The sequence below is a fragment of the Urocitellus parryii genome, chromosome 2 (genome assembly GCF_045843805.1).
Source record: "Urocitellus parryii isolate mUroPar1 chromosome 2, mUroPar1.hap1, whole genome shotgun sequence".
Taxonomy (NCBI): Eukaryota; Metazoa; Chordata; class Mammalia; order Rodentia; family Sciuridae; genus Urocitellus; species Urocitellus parryii.
The window spans coordinates 41,030,798-41,053,914 of NC_135532.1; the positions used below are offsets into that span (position 1 = coordinate 41,030,798).

At 35.7% G+C, this 23,117-nt stretch overlaps 1 protein-coding gene across 1 annotated transcript in view; it reads left to right on the top strand.

The window, feature by feature from the left end:
- Positions 1-23,117, top strand: part of LOC144253352 (von Willebrand factor A domain-containing protein 8-like) — a 158,821-nt gene that overhangs the window by 117,413 nt on the left and 18,291 nt on the right. The window contains 3 exon segments of the mRNA XM_077795467.1: positions 4,785-4,866; positions 9,018-9,222; positions 13,965-14,107. Of these exon segments, the coding sequence (XP_077651593.1) occupies positions 4,785-4,866; positions 9,018-9,222; positions 13,965-14,107 (430 nt within the window).

Consider the following 23,117-nt stretch of genomic DNA (forward strand, 5'->3'; position numbering starts at 1 on the left):
ACAAAAAGGGAGGCCTGCGTGAAAGGTACAGGATCTTGACAAAGCACTCCAGGAAAGACACTATGATTTATACCAGAACTTAGCACACCTTTATCTACCCAGAAATCTGGGGCTCCACTTGATGCCTTTTCTCCCTCATTCTCTACATCAAATCCCTCATCAATCATAATGTACTTTTGATACTTCCTTCCTGATATTATCAAGTTCTGTTACCAACATCCAGTGCACCACCGCTGGAGTAATGCCAGGGCCTCTTCTACTCTTTTCCTTTCCTACTTATTCTCTACATATCAGATGACTGACTTTCTAATGTGTACGTTTGTTCTTAGTAAGGTCCAATTTATATATAGTCAAATTTTACCCTTTCTACTGTGTAGTTCTGTGAGTTTTGCAAACACAAATAGTTGTATAACTCATCATCCAACTGATAAAGAAGAGAAGTATCCTCACCCCAAAAACCTTCCCATGTCACTTACAGCCAACTGGTCTATCTACCCCCAACCCATCACTGATCTGACTTCTGTCCTTATAGATTTCCTTTTACTAGAATATCACTAATGATATCATACAGTATATTGTCTTTTGCGTCTTGCTGCTTTAACTTAATAAAATGTATTTGAGAATCATTTGTTTTGTGCATGCCAGTAGTTTGTTCCTTTTAATTGCCAAGTGGTAGTTTATTGTATAGATATACCACAGTTTGCCTATCTGTTCACAAATTTGTATGTATGTATGTGTATATAATTTTTTAAAGTAATTAATAAGACAACTATGAACATTTGAGCCTAGATTTTTAAGTAATTTTTTATTGGTTGTTCAAAACATTACAAAGCTCTTGACATATCATATTTCATACATTAGATTCAAGTTGGTTATGAACTCCCAATTTTACCCCAAATACAGATTGCAGAATCACCTCGGTTACACATCCACATTTTTACATAATGCCCTATTAGTAACTGTTGTATTCTGCTACCTTTCCTATCCTCTACTATCCCCCCTCCCCTCCCCTCCCATCTTCTCTCTCTACCCCATCTACTGTAATTCATTTCTCTCCTTGTTTATTTTCCCCTTCCCCTCACAACCTCTTATGTGTAATTTTGTATAATGTTTTTACTTTACTTGTGTAAGTCCTAGGAGTGGCACTTCTACATTCTATGATAAAATTGCCGAAACTGTTTTCCCAAATGGCAGTTCATTCCTATCAGCAATGAATGAGAGTTATAGTTGCTCTGCATCTTCGCCAATACTTGGCATTGTCAGATTTTTCACTGTTTTAACAGGTTATAGTAATTTAATTTGCATTTTCTATAGCACCTAATGATATTGAACATCTGTTCACATGTATCTTCTTTAGTGAAATGTCTCTTCGCTTCTTTTGCCCATTTCTAATTGGGGTATTCATTTTCTTATTAATGGCTTTTGAGTGCTCTTTATATATTCTAAATACAAATCCAGTGTCAGATTATTTGTATTTTTCATACATTTTTTCCCTATTTGAATAAAAGGCAAATCTCCTGTGTTTTCCTCTAGAAGCTTTATAGTTTTAGATTTATGATACATTTTGAATTAATTTTTTATAAAACAGTGCAAGAGGCAAACATAGAAGCCCAAGAACTAGGCCTAGTTGGAAAGAGGATTCTGAAGAGCCTGAGTAGAGCTTGATCAAGGAAAGAATCTTTGTCATTACCATACTGAGAGCTCTACCTTTATTTCCACTGCTTTACACACTACAGTTTATTCCTCTATTGTTTGTCAATGCACATTTAGGTTTATTCCCCCAATTTTTTGGTCATTATAAAGAGTAGTGCTGTGAATATTCTAGCAACTAACTCTCTCCTTATACGAATGTTGAGAGTCTGTAATGGGTCTATCTAGGAGTGGAATTACAAAATTGTTATTCCTGCAGCATAAAAAAAGTCACTGGAAAATATCATAGTGAGAAACTCTAAAAGCCTTTTTATTATGGCACACATCACTCTTTTAATCCATGAATAAATAGAAGAGTATTAAACCTAGTGGTTAACAGATGTGCATCAAATTATATTTCTAAAAGGAGTGAATTTTTAAGTATAATTTCACCTTCCCTTTGAAAATCTTCTTGGTTGTTTCACCTGACAGTTTTTATACCTCCTTCTAACTTTGGCACTGTGCACATATCCTGTCCTCACTGTTCATGGGAATTATGTGATAAACATTGTAGCAATGACTTCCCTTTAATGGTTTGTGGACTAATCCCTAAATACAGTTTATACCCATCTTTAAAATCCACCTGGATTATAAGTGTAATGGAAATATATTGAGCCTTCATCCTCTCTACAGTGTGGAAACATTTTAAATGGACAAGGACTTGGCTCAGTTTGGAGGGAAACCTGGCCACAGTTTTCATTTCCTTAATTCAATCTTATATTCTGTTCAAAGATAGCCATAAGACTATTTTTGTAAATATTCTTGTTTTCTGAGCTGATTTATTTTCAAATCAGTAGACATTAAAATTTTGATTATTTTACCACCACTGCCATCATGCTTAATATTTCCCTGAAGTGCTCTGTAGCCACAAATTCCCTTTCTTATACCTGGAAGTATATTTTTAGTACCAGGAGTAAAATTTTTTGCTTTCTTCTTGAAACATCAGATACAGCCATTATTGCATTTTCTCACCTTCTGTGTTGTGGAATTAATCTACCCAGGGAAAGTAAAGAAAGATGTAGAAAAAAATGTTTTTAAATAAGTTGGCTTACGATGATTTCACAAGCAACCTGAAAGTGCTGATGGCAGCAGCTCAACTTAATTCTATTTACTATATTTTTTTTAAAAAAATGCCTTTTAAATGCTATACCCAAATGTTTAAGTTGGTTTGCTAAGTAGCTCTAGTCATCCCAACAGTTTCAATAACAGGTTATTTTTGGCAAAGAACCTTGGTCTATAAATAATTCAACCTACTTCAGCTAGGTTCTAGCAGCAGGAATTGTCAAAATCGACATATGGTGTAAAGCTTTATCCAAAATTGACCTTATATCCTAGGCAGTACAATGCAGACAGTGCGTGACTTACACTAAGCATGTTCATTTTATACAAACGGCTGTCTGGGTACAGCCACTGCAGCTGGGTGGTCAAATTGCATAGTAACACTCTTTGCTTAGCCTTCCTTCCCCTGTACATTTCCTTCTCTTCCTCCTGAACCTTTTGCCCTCTGGGCCCTCCTCTTGCCTACCTCTTCAGTTCATACCTGGCCTCAGAGTTATAATTCCCACTCTGGAATATTTTCAGAGTGCCCCAGGGCCCACCTCTTTATGTTGTGAGCTCTTTAAAGGTGGCATCTCCTTCTTCTCTATCTTCTCTGTATCCTCAGATACAAAGTAAGCTCAAACACATCTGTTGAATAAATAAGAGATATGTTGAGTTATTCAGATAACCTGAGGAAAAACTCCTTCAACTGCAATCATGAAATAAAATGCCAGATTTCTCTCTCTCTCTCTCTCTCTCTCTCTCTCTCTCTCTCTCTCTCTCTCTCTCTCTCTCTCTTTTCCTGCATTCCATTAATTTAGTGTGGACATCTCATTGTTATGTGAAGTTGTAATAAAATATAGGTAGGTAGATAGAATGATAGATGATTGATAGGTAGACAGACAAAGATGGACAAAAATCTTAAAAGTTTTGTAGTAGGGTAAGTTTTATCTTGTTTTTAAGATATCTTAGTGTCCAAGGTTTTGTAAAAGGGCTATTTTACAAATAGCCATTGTCCTAGAGCCAGCTCAGGTAGGAGATGTGTGCAGTGATTGGCAGAGCAAGATGGGTTTCAAACCATCACTGTACAGCTAAATCACCTCAAGTCAGTCCTATAGTGACATTAGCTCTATAGAACTCAGCTTCTTCCTCATTCAAATAGGAATCATGAGTCTTGCCTATAAAGACAAAGTAGAATTAGTGACACACACTAATGACAGGTAGTGCTTTGAGGGAGGCAGAGGTATTTGGAGCTGTGGAATAGAAGTCAGAAAGCCATGGAATTTTCTGGGAGAGCAATCCCAAAATTTCAGTTACAGGCCCTGGCCTCCATATCTTTGTCTTTTCCTACCCCGAACTTTGTATACTCTTCATGATCCAAAGTCCTTACTTCCCTGCCCCATCCTCATCTCACCTTCTGTTTTGCAGAACCCTAATAATGACAGATACTATATGCTGAGCTACTACTAATTAGATGCTTTGTATTTATTCATTTCATCTCATCCTCAAAATAATGCTTATGATGCTCAGATGCTATTATTATCTCTATTTTACAAATGAGAAAGCAGACCTCAAAGATGTAAATATTTTTACCAACAGCTAGGAAGTATCACAGCCAGAACTGCTCACTAGATCAGTCTGATTGCAAAGCAGATACTAAATTCTACCACTTTATACTGTCTCCTGTTAGGCATCGTTGTGACTTCCTAAGAAGGGAAACAGAATTCAAATAATTAAATATTTTTTAAATAACTATGCTAAAAAATCGACCATATTGGAATGCTATCAAAGATCATGAAGAAAAGGACAGGTTATTTTTTCTGACAGCAAATCACTACCTAATATGCTTCTACTTGACAATCTTTGTGTTTCTCCATAATTTTAAGTCTAGCTTTGAGAGCTGGACTTGCCCAGTACCTTTTCAAGTAGGTCCCACAGTTCTTTTGTAGGATAGTGGTAACTTCATTCTGCTTTTAGCAACAATCAAGCATTCTTGGGGTCATGCTTTGGTATCAGGCAGTCATTAATACTTGTTTCATGTCGTGACTTGTTTGCAGGTGTTACACCCCCACAGACAGCTGGTTATATAGAAGTCACTGATCTGCACTCAAAAAAACTTCGATATATCCCTATTCCCAGGTAACCCATTGCACCTTTGTTCTTAGCTTGATATGTCATAAAAATGAGTGAACTATTTTTTGCTTCCTTAAATGAAAGCTTTCCCTCCTGTTCCCACTTAACAGTTGGTTTGTATCTTACCTTTCTTCTGCATGTTTTACTGGTATGTTTATTTTTGTTTTGGAAAAATATTCAAATATTTGGAACATTTTACGTAGGTATAAGTCTAACACTCTTCTAGCCTTTGTTCTCTTTTGTTTGATTTGTTCTAATACTCAGTTTTTTTTCTAAACCAGAAATAGCATTGTTAGTATTGCAAAAATGTTAATACTTATTAACTTTATGTATTAGTTTTCTGAAGGAAATGCATTCAAAATGTCAAAGGAATTTAAACAGCATTTATTTAATATTGTTTCTAAATATATTACTGTGTGCAGTTATGAAGGCCACACAGTAGCCAAAGGATTCCCAGAGATTTAGAATGAAACTGATTACCATTCACTGCTTTTATTATTGACCAGTCATTGAAGTGAAGCCTTTAAACTAGCTAGGCTCAGGATACAGAAAGAGTAATTACTTGTCTCTGCCCTGAGGAACATTGGTATCCTCACCTGTAGCCTTTTCTGGGCATATCCATGCCTTGTCTCTCTCTTGAGCTAATAAGCTTGCAACTGTTTGTTCGATGTAGCCTAGGTTGCTCATTTTTTCCTTTCTTGACTGCCACCATCTCTGCCACCAAAGCCTGATTCCTCTTATCTTTCTACTCTACTTTGATCTAGATAAGATTGACTCCCCTCCTGTGCTTTCCCATATGCAACTGAGCTCTAACAGTGGGTAAAACCTTGCCTGAAATCTCAGAGGACCTGGAGACCCACTAATAGCAGAGGAAGGACAGGAACAGTGGAATCTCCCAATCACCCAAAACATCACCAGGCGTCCTTTCTTTCTCCTCTTCTAACCCACAGAAGAAAATAGCTCAGTATGACAATTCAAAATAACTCGGCAATAACAATTGCATTTCTTAGGACCCTTTAATCAGATTCAAAACATATACAACATAAAATCATTATTCAAAGAAATAGATTTACTTGTTTCAACATATGTGATTTCTTGCAACATGTTAATGTGTTGGTTTAATGGAAAATGACTTTTAGACATTTGAAGAAATTCCTTATTCCATCTTAGTTGTATGCTTATCTAGTCCATTTAACAAAAACAAATAATATACTTTTAAAAACCATTTTAAAGCACTGATGATTTTTTCCAATACTTCTCTTACTTTCTCCCTCAAGAGCTTTTTATTTTGGTGTTTTTTAATTTTCTGTTTGAGCTACATGTTCTATCTACAATGAGAAGAACTTCTGGAAGAGCATTTGTGTGTACAGCCATGTAGTAGCTGGGCACCATAATTCATTCATTTAGAGTGTTGCTGTCCAGTGGAAATATAATGCAAATCATAAATTTAATTTTATATTTCTTATAGTCATAATAAAACATTAAAAAAACAGGTGAAATTAAATTTAATAATACCTTTTATTTAAACCATATTATCATTTTGACATGTATTCAAAATAAAAACTGTAATGAGATATTTTATATTTCATTTTTCTTCTAAGTCTATGAAATCTAGCAATACTTACAGCATATCTTAATTTAGACTAGCCATAATTCATGTGCCATGTAATTTAGAGTATGTTTCATTGTCAGTATATCCTGGCTTTCTGTTGAGATTAACTATTGCTATTTGTTTTTGTTTGCATGTATATAATATAAGGGAATGACCTATCTAGATTTCAGGGGGTTTGCTAGTTGCTTAAATTTAGCATTCTGCCAGATATTAGGAATTTTCCATTTGATGGCTAATTTCAAATCATAAAGTACAATAAAAATATAATGTAACTAGAAGTCCAAATAAATGTGCCACTTTTGCCCTCATGTGTTAATTCTACAAATTTTTTGTATTATCTCTTTGCCTTTGTAAAAGGATACTGCCCAACTCTCATATATGATTGTATATAAATCTAAGCTTCATTCCACTATAATTCTGTGTTTTTATTCAATTATGTAAAAGAAAACATGCATTTTTGTTAAAAAATAAAAAAGAATTGAAGAAGTTCTGGACCTGATGTGCAAAATGTAGTAAGTTTAGATTTCTTCAGTACTTCCTTTTTCTTATTATTAAAAAAATTGTTCCTCTAAATTTAAAGTTTTGTGGTAGAGAGACAAGGAGGGACAACAAATAGATACAATGCTCAATAGTATCATATAACATCAGTGTTCTTGGCAGAATGTCAAACATCATAATTTTACATGAATAGATTTCATTATTCCTGAATAGCTCTTTATTTCATCGTCTGTAACTACTATTTTTTCCTAACCAAATACCTTTGAGAGAGCACCGTGAAATAAATCCTACAGCATATCAGTGGTTACTTTATTTAAGTCCTCTAGAGGTCCTATAAAATAATTTTGAAATACCTGTTCCCATTCTACTGTTCCCTTCATCATGTAAACATTCCCTGAAACATCTGCATTCCAAGAGTAGTTGTTCTTGGTTTCTGTATGTTCAGTATCAACCGAGGCATACTGAAAAAACACCAAAATCATCTTGATTTATTCTTTAACATAGAATTTACTTCATGTATAATGGTTTTGTGGTTTCCAAAAACCACATTGTTAGTTTATTGTGTTTCTTATTGGATCAAACCATCCCTTTAAGCTATTTTATTTCATACAGAATATATCATTTGTGTTTAAAAAGCCAACAGTAGTATTTGGAATTTATGATCTGTGTAACTTGTATATGAAAGCTTTTCTTAAAGGAAGTATACAGTTGACTTATACAGATAAAAGTTGTATTCCAAAAATTATATATATATTAGAAATATGTAATAAAGGAAATAAATATGAGATATAATACAAGAAGTATATAAATTCCTTGTTACAGATAAATTTCACTTTATAAATCAGGAAATACAAATGAAATTGAAATCCTTAAATAAAACATTGGTTTCAGCATTGACATGAGACCTTTGAATAGTGAAGTCACCAATGCAGGTGTAGGAGGGATGAGTTGATGTGGAGTTCCTTTGTTCCTGAGAGTGAGTTGCTAGTGTCATCTGGTATCCAGGAATATTAGAAAATGTTAATAACCAGTAAATGGCTGTATTTTTGTTCTTTACCAATGTATCTGTTATTGTTTTTTGTTTCTTGAGGTTTTTTGTTTTTTTTTTTTTTTTTTTTTGGTTACTGGGGATAGAACCCAGGGATGCTTAACCACTGAGCCACATCTCCAACCCATTCTATTTTTCATTTTGATATAGGGCCTTGTTAAGTTGCATAGGGCCTCACTAAGTTGAACTTGGAATCCTCCTGCCTCTGTCTCCCCAACTGGGATTACAGGCATGCACTACTGGCAGTATCTGATCTTTTAATGTACCTACAATTAGAGTTCTGGCTTAGTGCAGGCTGCTATAACTATAATAGGTGGCTTAAGTGATAAACATTTATTTCTCACAGTCTGGAAGCTGGGAAAGTCCAAGACAAGGTGCCATCTAGTTTGGCTCCTGATAAGGGTGCTGTTACAAGTGACTGCCTTCTTAATTGTATCTCAGCATGATGCATGAGTGGGGCAGAGTTGTGGAGAGAAAGCACAAGCCCTCTGGTCTCTTCTTAAAGGGACAATCCTATCTTGGCGGTTCTACCCTCACGATCTTCTCTAAATTTAATTACTACCCAAAGACCTCCCGATGCTATCACATTGAGGGTTAGGTCTTCAACATATAGATTTGGAGGACACAATTAGTCCATAAAAAATCTTTATCACAAGTTTAGTGAACTGAAATCACTTTTAACTAGCTTCATTACTTAGACTGTCAATAAGCAATATATTATAATTAATTATTAACACTTTTCCTTCAAAATCCTTGTTAAATTAATTTTTGTTCTGCCTCAGGATTAAAAACTCAGTATGTTCAATGTCTCACTTTGGTCATAACACATACCTTTGTAACCTTCTTATGCTGTGAAGTAGGGAAGAGTCAGGTATAAAATAATGAATAATGTGGTGAACATACTTTTTAAACAGGAAAGAATAATACACATATAAAATATCACTCAACTCCTTTATTTTTAATGTTTCTCATCTTTTGTTTTTGTTTTTCCTTTTTCAGTTCAGAATCTCTCTCACCATATACTACATGGCTATCTACTATTTCGGACACAGATGCACTGCTGACAGAGTGGGACAAAAGTGGCGTTGTTACTGTTGATATGGGAGGTCACATCAGGCTTTGGGAAACTGGACTTGAACGTCTGCAGCGATCACTCATGGAATGGAGAAACATGATTGGGCAAGAAGGTGACAGACATATGCAGGTACTACTTAAATTAACTTACCTCCTTTTTTTGTTTGTTTGTTTTTTCTTCATTGTAGAAGGACACAATACCTTTATTTTATTTATTTATTTTTATGCTGTACTGAGGATCGAACCCAGTGCCTCACACTTGCTAGGCAAACTCTCTACCACTGAGCCACAACTGTAGCCCCTAACTTACCTCTTAAAGGTGAGCATTCAGGTATAAATTTCATTCTAGATGCCCCAATCAGGAAAATTTTTGGCTGAACAACTCAAATATACTTGCTAAAATAACTAAAATAAATTTGAACTCATAACATTGAGGATCTGACAGCATATTCTTATAAGCCTAAATTTCTAGAAGGTTAGCAAAATATTCACCCAATAGTTTTTAACAACTTCCTTATTTCTAGATAATGCAAATTTAGCAGTGACCAGTAGAAATTACACTACTATGGAAAAGAAATATGGGAACAGGCCACCAGAGCAAAAGGAAACCCAGTGACTCTAGAAATGACTCAGTCAGCACCTAGTCTAGTTGTTGTCTGGAATAAATTATAACAATGAGGAAGGCATACAGTATACTCATACATACTAAAGCATATAATAAATTTTTTTGAAATTTATTTAATCTTCAGAACAAAACTACTTTGTTTATATTTCATTCTTATCTAACAAAAAGGAAGGTAGGAAGGGGCATGTTGGTGAATAGCTGTGATCCTAGCTAGTCAGAAAGCTGAGGTAGGAGAATTACAAGTTGGAGGCCAGCCTCAGTGAGACCTGTCTAAAAATTAAAAATGAAAATTAAGAGGACGATGTTGCTCAATGGTAAAGAACTCCTGAATTCAATCCCCAGTACAAAAAAAAAAAAAAAAGGAAGCTAGGTTTCTACCTAACAAGATAAGACATTTCAACCAAGTATTCCATGAATAATTGGTTAGTAATTACTATTTTATGTGATTACTTTGTGATTTTTCCTTAAAAGAGAAATAAATATATTTGTAAATGAATAATACATATTTTTCTTAGATTCTTTTAAAAAAATATTTCTTTATTTTTAGTTGTAGTTGGATACAATACCTTTATTTCACTTAATTTTTATGTGGTGCTGAGGATCGAACCCAGCGTCTCGCATGTCCAAGGCGAGTGCTCTACCGCTAACACACAACTTAAGCCCAAGATTCTTAAAAGTTTTATAGGAATATTTTGAAAATCTCAAACCACACTTAGGCTAGCAACCTCAATCCTTTTGAAGGGACATAAATTTATTAATTTAATCAAGTTAAAACAAATGTATTACTTAAAATAAACCTGTCATTAAATGCAAAATGGATCCGTTACAGCAGCAGATGAATGTTGATTACTATCCATAATAATATTTAGAAAACTAATTACTTATGGTTCTGTTTTTTTTAATTATTCCAAGCATTAGTTTCTTCTCTGTCATTGGAACCCAATAATAAATACTAGTGTTATAAAAATAATAAATACATATGTTTTAAAAATCAAAGGTGATATTTTTCCTGTGGTCAAATCTTTGTGACCTAAATTAATGATTTTATTTTTTCTCAAAAGAACTTTTTTAAAAAAGACTTCTACTCATGATTTTACAGAAATTTATCCATATTTATGTTTTAACCATGTAACTCTTCTCTTCCTGGGAACAAGTATTTTCACCACATTATTCATTATTTTAACCATGTAACTCTTTTCTTCCCTAAATCAAACATTACTTGGAAATATTATAACTTTATATTTCTAGATCAAGATTCAGATAAAACAGAAATAAGACAAATTTAGTAATAAAGTTATATAATTCAGTTATATAACTCTGACTATATTGTGAATTTTAATTTTCCCAGAGTCTGGCTTGGTGATTGGTACACAACAATAAATATCTTTGTTTATGCTCACACTTCTATGTACTAAATTTCACTGGTAATTGAAGCTATTTGATAACAAACGGAATGTTTTTGAACTGTCACAAATTATTCACTTTATGCTTTAATGTACCCACAGCAGTATTTATTGAATGAATATGAATATATGTAAATATATAGTTATTAAGTTAGAAACAATTATAATAGCTAATCTCTCAAGAATACTCATATATGGGGCTGGGGTTGTAGCTCAGTGGTAAAGCACTCACCTAGCATGTGTGAGGCACTGGGTTTGGTTCTCAGCACCACATAAAAAATAAATAAATAAATAAATAAATAAATGTATTATGTCCATCTACAACTACAAAAAAAAAACTTTAAAAAAAGAATACTCAAATATTTGTCTACATTATACAGTGCAAATACCTGAATTTTCCCTAAATCAAACATTACTTGGAAATATTATAACTTTATATCTCTAGCTCAAGATTCAAATATAACAGAAATAAGACAAATTTAGTAATAAAGTTATATAATTCAGAATGAAATGATAGTTTCACTTGGAAAACTAGAATAGATGTTTGCTAATATTCTCCTCCTACTTCTAAGATTGCTTAATCCATTTTGGCTGATATAAAAAATATATACACATATATAATACAGATATGTGTGTGTGTGCGTGTGTGTGTGTGTGTGTGTGTATACTCAAACTGAGAAACAAATTATGAGCATACATCTTTATTGTTTAAGTGAACAGGAAGAATTGTCTTGTCCAAATAATCTGCCATTGTATTAACTTTTTCTCAAATCTCTTGGTAATGAGGAGAAAGGACACTTAATTGATCTTACTTAAGCCAGTTCATATTATAGATTATACAACATAAATAAAAATCAATCCAGATAATAATAATAATATTAGCCTTTTACAGTTCCCTTCCTGTTTGATCTTTTAAGGAGCCTCATTTATAAATTCTTTATTCTATATAGGTGTGCTCCTGATTTGGGAGCTTGAAAAATGCCTTTCATAGAAATAGTGAAAAAAGAGAATAGGTTCTTGGTATCCTACTTCCATTTGTTGGCTGCAAGCCACTTCAGTCACTGGCAGAGTAACCTGATCTCCATCTAGTGGCCAAATGGACTTACATCATCAGAAGGGAAAGACCTGCTTTGCATTCCAGCAGTCTGTGTCAGCACTAGGCCCCCTGCATGGGAGGTCTACTCACTTCTGTGTTGTATGATTCCTCTGGAGTAGGAGATGCTCCTTTGGATCAACAGAGAAGGCTGGGCAAACAGCCTACTAAGCTATTTGTCAGGAATTAACCCTCAACTGTCCCTGATTGCTCTGTAGAGTAGCAAACAAACTGCCCATATTTAGACAAAGAGTACAGTTACATGCTTTACCTTTGCCCCTTCTGTCTTTGCTGTATTTCCGCCTTCCAGAGGTATTATCTTTGAACCCATTGTTGATTTGAATTTTTTAATATTTATTTTTTAGTTGTAGTTGGACACAACATATTTAATTAATTTATTTATTCTTATGTGGTGCTGAGGATTGAACCCAGGGTCTTGCCCGTGCTAGGCGAGCACTCTACTGCTGAGTCACAACCCCAACCCCTTGAATTTTTGTTTTTTAATGAATTCATTGTTATATTTTTAAAATGAGTACAGCTTGCAAGAGGATATTTATTGAGCTCTGCATATAAAATTTGTTCATTAATTTGATGTGCTTTGACAGGAACATGTGTTTTTCCAATAGTAAACAACTATAAAAATAAATCAAAGTGTTACTACAACTGTAGTTCCTAGAACCCATTATTTAAAATCCATATTTATTAAAATGAGACTCTATATTTTCAGAAACATGGGTTAATTATAAACCAAAATTTTTCTTGCTATATTTCATGGTGTTCTCTATAAAGTATATTTTTAATTTGTTACATTTATGATCTTCTCAAGAATTCTAATAAAGCTACTTCACATTTTTCCTTAGAAATGAAATCATATACTTTCAAAGGCTTTTGATGACTTTTATTGTGGGACCAAAAAGGAAAAAGGTTATAACTTTCAAATGTCATTTTCTAATTATAGTGAGCAAATCAGAAAGTGATTTCTCTGTATATTACTGGTAGGATCTCTATGAGGGCTTTCAGTAGTACTTCCTTCACCGTCTATTTTTGAAATGCACAGAATCTTCTGAAACACAATGTGGGACTACAACTTAAATGTTCTTGTGTATAGCCATGACAGTGACAGATACAGAGTTAGCACACAATCAATTCTTAGAGAAGCATGGAAAGAAATACATGGAAAAGATGACTAATTTATGTTAAGCACCATTGATCCATTCCCTCTTTTAAGGAAAATATTCCGGGGCTATGAATAAGGTGCAGTTCAGTGCAACTTAGGTAACAAAGGTTGGCCTTTCTTCAGCCACTAGTCCAGAAGTTTTGACTTTTGAAGATCTCAGTAGAATATTAAGACCTATTTTCAGTTTTAGAAATCATTAGATTATTGAATTGGCATTCAGTAAATTTAGTTTTTCAGTGCACAGACTGAGTTACCGCCACATCCTTTGTGGTGGTACAAGAAGCCTGGTCCTCTCTTGGAAAGCATGCTTCATTCTTTGTTTTGGTCAGTAATGGGAAAACAGTCTGTCTCAGCAGGTCAGTGTTACAGAATTGTTTTATATAATGGTTACACGTATATGTATCTTTGGGAATCTTTCTTGATCCAGAAAGGCATTGCCTTTCTGACCCTTTCCTGCCATATCACCTAGTGATATGTATCTGTAGAGCCAACTTGGACCAAGATGATCTAGGGGTGTGCCTATGTGGTAACCCTTGGCAATGTCTCTATTATTTTTATCACTTACCCCTGTTAGAAAATATTCCCTGTTAGAGAAATCTTAGAGATGGAAGTTCGTTTTGAATCTTTATGGTTTTCAAGAGTACCCACTAAGACTGCAAGTCCCCTGGGCAGTGTAATACCCAGTGGTGTGCAGATAAACCAGCTCCTCACAGACCAGTAGGGAACGTTAACAATGCCAATTTCCTGGGATAAGCATTTCCTCCAAGGCTGATGACTAGCTACCAAAAGTTGAAAGTTTGTTTGTAAAATTCCTGAATATTGAGCAGTTATCTCTCACAAGCTGGTACAGTTTGGCTCCCGCATGCCACTGGCTTAATTAAGTCTTTTTTTTCCCCATCTTCTCTCTCTACCCCATCTACTGTAATTCATTTCTCTCCTTGTTTATTTTCCCATTCCCCTCACAACCTCTTATATGTAATTTTGTATAACAATGAGGGTCTCCCTCCATTTCCATGCAATTTCCCTTTTCTCTCCTTTTCTCTCCCACCTCAATGTCTCTGTTTAATGTTAATCTTTTCTTCCTGCTCTTCTTCCCTGCTCTGTTCTTAGTTGCTCTCATTATATCAAAGAAGACATTTGGTATTTGTTTTTTAGGGATTGGCTAGCTTCACTAAGCATAATCTGCTCTAGTGCCATCCATTTCCCTGCAAATTCCATGATTTTGTCATTTTTTAGGGCTGAATAATACTCCATGGTGTATAAATGCCACATTTTTTTAATCCATTCATCTATTGAAGGGCATCTGGGTTGGTTACACAGTCTAGCAATTGTGAATTGTGCTGCTATGAACATCGATGTGGCAGTATCCCTGTAGTATGCTCTTTTAAGGTCTTCAGGGAATAGTCCGAGAAGGGCAATAGCTGGGTCAAATGGTGGTTCCATGCCCAGCTTTCCCAGGAATCTCCATACTGCTTTCCAAATTGGCCGCACCAGTTTGCAGTCCCACCAGCAATGTACAAGAGTACCCTTTTCCCCACATCCTCGCCAGCACTTATTGTTGTTTGACTTCCTAATGGCTGCCAATCTTACTGGAGTGAGATGGTATCTTAGAGTGGTTTTGATTTGCATTTCTCTGACTGCTAGAGATGGTGAGCATTTTTTCATGTACTTGTTTATTGATTGTATGTCCTCCTCTGAGAAGTGTCTGTTCAGGTCCTTGGCCCATTTGTTGATTGGGTTATTTGTTATCTTATTGTCTAATTTTTTGAGTTCTTTGTATACTCTGGATATTAGGGCTCTATCTGAAGAGTGAGGAGTAAAAATTTGTTCCCATGATGTAGGCTCCCTGTTTATCTCTCTTATTGTTTCTCTTGCTGAGAAAAAACTTTTCAGTTTGAGTAAGTCCCATTTGTTGATTCTTGTTATTAACTCTTGTGCTATGGGTGTCCTATTAAGGAATTTGGACACAATATGTAGATCGGAGCCAACTTTTTCTTCTATCAGACACAGAGTCTCTGATTTGATATCTAACTCCTTGATCCGCTTTGAGTTAACTTATGTGCATGGCGAGAGGAGGGGATTCAGTTTCATTTTGTTGCATATGGATTTCCAGTTTTCCCAACACCATTTGTTGAAGATGCTATCCTTCCTCCATTGCATGCTTTTAGCTCCTTTATCAAATATAAGATAGTTGTAGTTTTGTGGATTAGTCTCTGTGTCCTCTATTCTGTACCATTGGTCCACCCGCCTGTTTTGGTACAAGTACCATGCTGTTTTTGTCACTATTGCTCTGTAATATAGTTTGAAATCTGGTATCGCTATACCGCCTGATTCACACTTCCTGCTTAGAATTGCTTTTGCTATTCTGGGTCTTTTATTTTTCCATATGAATTTCATGATTGCTTTATCTATTTCTACAAGAAATGCCATTGGGATTTTGATTGGCATTGCATTAAACCTAAAGAGAGCTTTTGGTAATATCGCCATTTTGAAGATGTTAGTTCGGCCTATCCATGAACAGGGTATATTTTTCCATCTTCTAAGATCTTCTTCTACTTCTCTTTTTAGGGTTCTGTAGTTTTCATTGTATAAATCTTTCACCTCTTTTGTTAGGTTGATTCCCAAGAATTTTATTTTTTTGAAGATAGTGTGAATGGGGTGTTTTTCCTCATTTCCATTTCAGAAGTTTTGTCACTGATATACAGAAATGCCTTTGATTTATGCGTGTTGATTTTATATCCTGCCACTTTGCTGAATTCATTTATTAGTTCTAGTAGTTTTTTTGTAGACCCTTTTGGGTCTTCTAGGTATAGAACCATGTCACCCGCAAATAGTGATAATTTAAGTTCTTCTTTTCCTATTTTTATGCCTTTAAATTCTTTAGTCTGTCTAATTGCTCTGGCCAGTGTTTCGAGAACTATATTGAATAGAAGTGGTGATAGAGGGCATCCCTGCCTTGTTCCAGATTTTAGAGGGAATGCCTTCAATTTTTCTCCATTCAGAATGATGCTAGCCTGAGGCTTAGCATAGATAGCTTTTACAATGTCCAGGAAAGTTCCTGTTATCCCTAGTTTTTCTAATGTTTTGAACATAAAGGGATGCTGTATTTTTTTTTTATTGTTGGTCGTTCAAAACATTACATAGTTCTTAATACATCATATTTCACAGTTTGATTCAAGTGGGTTATGAACTCCCATTTTTACCCCATATACAGATTGCTGTATCACATCATTTACCCTTCCATTGATTGACAAATTGCCTTTCTAGTGTCTGATGTATTCTGCTGTCTGTCCTATTCTCTACTATCCCCCTCCCCTCCCCTCCCCTCCCCTTTTCTCTCTCTACCCCTTCTACTGTAAATAATTTCTTCGATTTGTATTATCTTGTCTTACCCCTCCATTCCTCTTATATGTCATTTTGTATAACCCAGAGGATCGCCTTCCATTTCCATGCGATTTCCCTTCTCACTCCCTTTCCCTCCCACCTCTCATCCCTGTTTAATGTAAATCTTCTTCTCAAACACTTCGTCCCTACCCTGTCCTTGTTTACTCCCCTTATATCAAAGGGGTCATTTGGTATTTGTTTTTTAAAGATTGACTAGCTTCACTTAGCATAATCTGCTCTAATGCCATCCATTTCCCTCCAAATTCTATGATTTTGTCATTTTTTAATGCAGAGTAATACTCCATTGTGTATAAATGCCACATTTTTTTTATCCATTCATCTATTGAAGGGCATCTAGGCTGATTCCACAATCTTGCTATCGTGAATTGTGCTGCTATGAACATCGATGTAGCAGTGTCCCTGTAGCATGCTCTTATTAGGTCTTTAGGGAATAGACCGAGAAGGGGAATAGCTGGGTCAAATGGTGGTTCCATTCCCAGCTTTCCAAGAAATCTCCATACTGCTTTCCAAATTGGCTGCACCAATTTGCAGTCTCACCAGCAATGAACAAGAGTGCCCTTTTCTCCGCATCCTCTCCAGCACTTATTGTTATTTGACTTCCTAATGGCTGCCAATCTTACTGGAGTGAGATGGTATCTTAGGGTAGTTTTGATTTGCATTTCTCTGACTGCTAGCGATGGTGAGCATTTTTTCATGTACTTATTGATTGATTGTATATCCTCCTCTGAGAAGTGTCTGTTCAGGTCCTTGGCCCATTTATTGATTGGGTTATTTGTTATCTTATTGTCTAATTTTTTGAGTTCTTTGTATATTCTGGTTATTAGGGCTCTATCTGAAGTGTGTGGAGTAAAGATTTGTTCCCATGATGTAGGCTCCCTGTTTATCTCTCTTATTGTTTCTTTTGCTGAGAAAAAACTATTTAGTTTGAGTAAGTCCCATTTGTTGATTCTAGTTGTTAACTCTTGCGCTATGGGTGTCCTATTGAGGAATTTGGAGCCCGATCCCACAGTATGTAGATCATAACCAACTTTTTCTTCTATCAGATGCCGTGTCTCTGATTTAATATCAAGCTCCTTGATCCATTTTGAGTTAACTTTTGTGCATGGCGAGAGATAGGGATTCAGATTCATTTTGATGCAAATGGATTTCCAGTTTTCCCAGCACCATTTGTTGAAGATGCTGTCCTTCCTCCATTGCATACTTTTAGCCCCTTTATCAAATATAAGATAGTTGTAGTTTTGTGGATTGGTTACTGTGTCCTCTATTCTGTACCATTGGTCCACCCGCCTGTTTTGGTACCAGTACCATGCTGATTTTGTTACTATTGCTCTGTAGTATAGTTTGAAGTCTGGTATCGCTATACCGCCTGATTCACACTTCCTGCTTAGCATTGTTTTTGCTATTCTGGGTCTTTTATTATTCCATATGAATTTCATGATTCTTTTATCTATTTCTACAAGAAATGCTGTTGGGATTTTGATTGGCATTGCATTGAACTTATAGAGAACTTTTGGTAATATCGTCATTTTGATGATGTTGGTTCTGCCTATCCATGAGCAGGGTATATTTTTCCATCTTCTAAGGTCTTCTTCTATTTCTTTCTTTAAGGTTCTGTAATTTTCATTGTATAAATCTTTCACCTCTTTTGTTAGGTTGATTCCCAAGTATTTTATTTTTTGGGGGGATATTGTGAATGGAGTAGTTGTCCTCATTTCCTTTTCAGAGGGTTTGTCGCTGATATACAGGAATGCCTTTGATTTATGCGGGTTGATCTTATATCCTGCCACTTTGCTGAATTCATTTATTAGCTCTAATAGCTTCTTTGTAGACCCTTTTGGGTCTGCTAGGTATAGAATCATATCATCTGCAAATAGTGATAATTTAAGTTCTTTTTTTCCTATTTTTATGCCTTTAATTTCTTTCGTCTGTCTAATTGCTCTGGCCAGTGTTTCGAGGACTATGTTGAACAGATGTGGTGATAGAGGGCATCCCTGTCTTGTACCAGATCTTAGAGGGAATGCCTTCAATTTTTCTCCATTCAGAATGATGCTGGCCTGTGGCTTATCATAGATTGCTTTTACAATGTTGAGGTATGATCCTGTTATCCCTAATTTTTCTAGAGTTTTGAACATAAAGGGATGCTGTACTTTGTCGAATGCTTTTTCTGCATCTATCGAGATGATCATATGGTTCTTATCTGTAAGTCTATTGATGTGGTGAATAACATTTATTGATTTCCGTATATTGAACCATACTTGCATCCCAGGGATGAATCCTACTTGATCATGGTGCACAATTTTTTTAATGTGCCTTTGTATCCGATTCGCCAGAATTTTATTGAGGATTTTTGCATCTATATTCATCAGAGATATTGGTCTGTACTTTTCTTTCTTTGAGGTGTCTTTGTCTGGTTTCCGAATCAGGGTGATGTTGGCCTCATAGAATGAATTTGGCAGAGCTCCCTCTTTTTCTATTTCCTGAAATAACTTGAAAAGTATTGGTATTAATTCTTCTTTAAAGGTTTTGTAAAACTCCGCTGTATACCCATGTGGTCCTGGGCTTTTCTTGGTTGGTAGTCTATTGATTGCTTCTTCTATTTCATCCATTGATATTGGTCTGTTTAAATTGTGTGTATCCTCCTCACTCAGTCTGGGCAAATCATATGACTTAAGAAATTTATCGATGTCTTCACTATCTTCTATTTTATTGGAATATAGGTTTTCAAAATAATTTCTAATTGTCTTCTGTATTTCTGTAGCATCTGTTGTGATATTGCCTTTTTCATCCCGTATGTTAGTAATTTGAGTTCTCTCTCTTCTTCTCTTTGTTAGCATGGCTAAGGGTCTGTCAATCTTATTTATTTTTTTGAAGAACCAACTTTTAGTTTTGTTAATTTTTTCAATAGTTTCTTTTGTTTCAATTTCATTGATTTCCGCTCTGATTTTAATTATTTCTTGCCTTCTGCTACATTTGCTGTTGTTTTGCTCTTCCTTTTCTAGGGCTTTGAGATGAAGTGTGAGCTCATTTATTTGTTGGTTTTTCCTTTTTTTGAGGAATGACCTCCAGGCGATGAATTTTCCTCTTAAAACTGTTTTCATTGTGTCCCATAGATTCCTATATGTTGTGTCTGTATTTTCATTTATCTCTAAGAATTTTTTTATTTCCTCCTTTATGTCTTCTGTAACCCATTGATCATTCAGTAACATATTGTTCATTTTCCATGTGATGTAGGATTTTTCCTTCCTTCTTTTATCATTAATTTCCAGTTTCATTCCATTATGATCAGACAAAATGCATGGTATTATCTTCACCCCTTTATATTTACTGAGGGTTGCCCTATGGCATAATATATGGTCTATTTTTGAGAAGGATCCATGAGCTGCTGAGAAAAAAAATATATCCACTTGATGATGGTTGATATATTCTATATATGTCAGTTAAGTCTAGGTTATTGATTGTAATATTGAGTTCTATAGTTTCTTTATTCAACTTTTCTTTGGAGGATCTGTCCAATGGTGAGAGAGGTGTGGTGAAGTCACCCGTAATTATTGTGTTGTGGTCTATTTGATTCTTGAACTTGAGGAGAATTTGTTTTATGAACGTCGCAGCACCATTATTTGGTGCATACATATTAATAACTGTTATGTCTTGTTGGTGAATAGTTCCTTTCAACAGTATATAATGTCCTTCCTTATCCCTTTTGATTAACTTAGTCTTGAAGTCGATTTTATTCGATATGAAGATGGCCACCCCTGCTTGCCTACAAGGACTGTGTGCATGGTATATTTTTTCCCAACCTTTCACCTTCAGCCTGTGTATGTCTTTTCCAGTCAGCTGTGTCTCCTGGAGGCAACATATTGTTGGATTTGTTTTTTTAATCCATGTTACCAGCCTATGTCGCTTTATTGGAGAGTTTAAGCCATTAACGTTTAGAGTTACTATTGATATATTGTTTATACTGCCAGCCATGTTTGATTATTTATCTTTTTTTAAAATTTAGTTTGTTTCTCCATGATTAGCTTCCCCCCCCCGCCCTCTGTCATTACAGAGACACTTCCCACTGATGGATTTGGTTGTTGTTTTTCATTTCTTCCTCGTGTAGTGTTTTGCTCAAGATGCTTTGCAATGCTGGTTTTCTGGCTGCAAATTCTTTTAGCTTTTGTTAATCATGAAAGATTTTTATTTCGTTGTCATACCTGAAGCTTAATTTTGCTGGATACAGATTTCTTGGTTGGCATCCATTGTCTTTCAGTGTTTGAAATACGTTGTTCCAGGATATTCTCGCTTTCAGCGTCTGTGATGAAAAATTCGTTGTTAACTTTATTGGTTTACCCCTGAATGTAATCTGCCTCCTTTCTCTTGTAGCTTTTAATATTTTCTCTTTGTTCTGTATATTGGCTATCTTCATAACAATGTGTCTTGGCGTTGGTCTACTGTGATTTTGTGTGCTCGGTGTCCTGTATGCATCTAGAATTCGTATATCCATTTCCTTTTTTATTTCTGGAAAGTTTTCTGTAATTATTTCATTCAGCAGGTTACTCATTCCCTTGGTTTGAATCTCTGTACCTTCCTCTATCCCGATGACTCGTAAGTTTGGTTTTTTTATGTTATCCCATATCTCTTGGATGTTTTTCTCGTGATTTTTTACCAGCCTTTCTGAATTGGCTAGACTCTTTTCAAGATGATATATTTTGTCTTCATTTTCTGACCTTCTGGCTTCTACTTGCTCCACTCTGTTAGTGATACTCTCAATTGAGTTTTTAATTTGGTTTATCGTTTCCTTCATTTCTAGAATTATTGTTTGATTTTTTTATAATCTCTATCTCCTGATAAAGATGCTTAACTTCTTCTTTTATCTGTTTATGTAATTCATTTTCAATGTGTTCTTTCACTGTTTGGATTTGCTGTCTCGTATCCTCTTTAAGGTTCCATTCCATCTGTCTAAGGTATTCCTTGAGTTCTTTATATGACCATTTTTTCTGATGACTCTAGGTCCTCCTGAATATTTAGGCTGTCCTTCATTGTTTGTACTCCTTTTCTTCCTTGCTTTTTTATGCTGCTCATGTTACTTCTTGTTCTGTTTGACTGCTGAGTTACTGTTTACCCTTATAAATTTTTTGATGCTTGGGAGGAAAGACATTAGAAGGGAAGGGAAGAAGTCACTAAAGAGAATGAGAGTAGGCAGGTAGAATTCAAGGAAGGGGGAATAAGAGAATTGAAAATAAATGAAAAGAGAAAAGACAAGTAGAAAATAAAGAAAGAAAGAAAAAAAATTTTTTAAAAAAATAATAATGATAGTAAAAAAATGAAAATTAAAATTAAAAAAAAATAACAATAAAATAAAAAAATTTTAAAAATTAAAAACATTAAAAAAAGTTAAAGAACAACAACAAAAGAAAATGAATATGAAAGAAAAAAATTCCAAATTAAAAATAATAATAATAATAATAATAATAATAAATGCAGTCATAGAGTTCGATTAACTTCTCTTCCAGTAGGTGGAGCTGTGCCCACTGGGCCAAGCTTCTCCTCTCAATAGGTGGGAACCAATCACTGTGCAGCAGATCTTCCTCCCAGACTGGGCGGGTCTCCAATCCTGAGTGTCTAGGGCCTTCTCTTGTGTTTCCTCAAGCCAGGCCCCACTCACCTGTGACGCTCACCACAATACTGGCTACACGCCAGGTCTGCTGCTCCTGGGAGCCCTGTTTTCATGAACGCCTGGGCACACTCTCCCTGTTTGCCTCCCTCAGACCCTAAGTTTGTAGAGCTTGGGGCTGAGAACCCCCCGCGAATTTGCTTGCCCTCCCGTAGACATGCCCCCGGTAGCTGGTGCAAGAGACCTCAGTTGTCAGCACTGGTGGGAGTGGTAGCTGGGAGTTCAACGCCGCAAGGCCCGAGCCAATCCTGATTCCCTCGGTCTGGCTATCGAGCTCACGGGAGAGCTGGGAGGGGCCCTAATGGGAGAGCTGCGAGGGGCCCTTATGGGAGAGCTAGGAGGGGCCCTTAAGGTTTCCCCGCTGTGTGGAGAGGGATGGCTAGGGGATTACACACCTGTCACCACTGGTTTCAATGAAGTTATCTCCTCCGCCCATGACGTCAGTTCTCTCCATGGTGGTATCCCATGCAAATGGTGACCGTTCGTTCCCTTTGCCAGGTGACCAATGCAACGGGTGGGTCCTGACTGTCTCTCCCAAGCCCCGTTTAAATCCTGTGGCCACTGCCTATGAAGGCTCGGTTGGCTTTTACCTCTGTAAGTTCAGAAGGGCCGACTAGTTATTTCAGCGGGATCGTTAGTGCTGAGTCACGAGAAGCAGGCAAACCG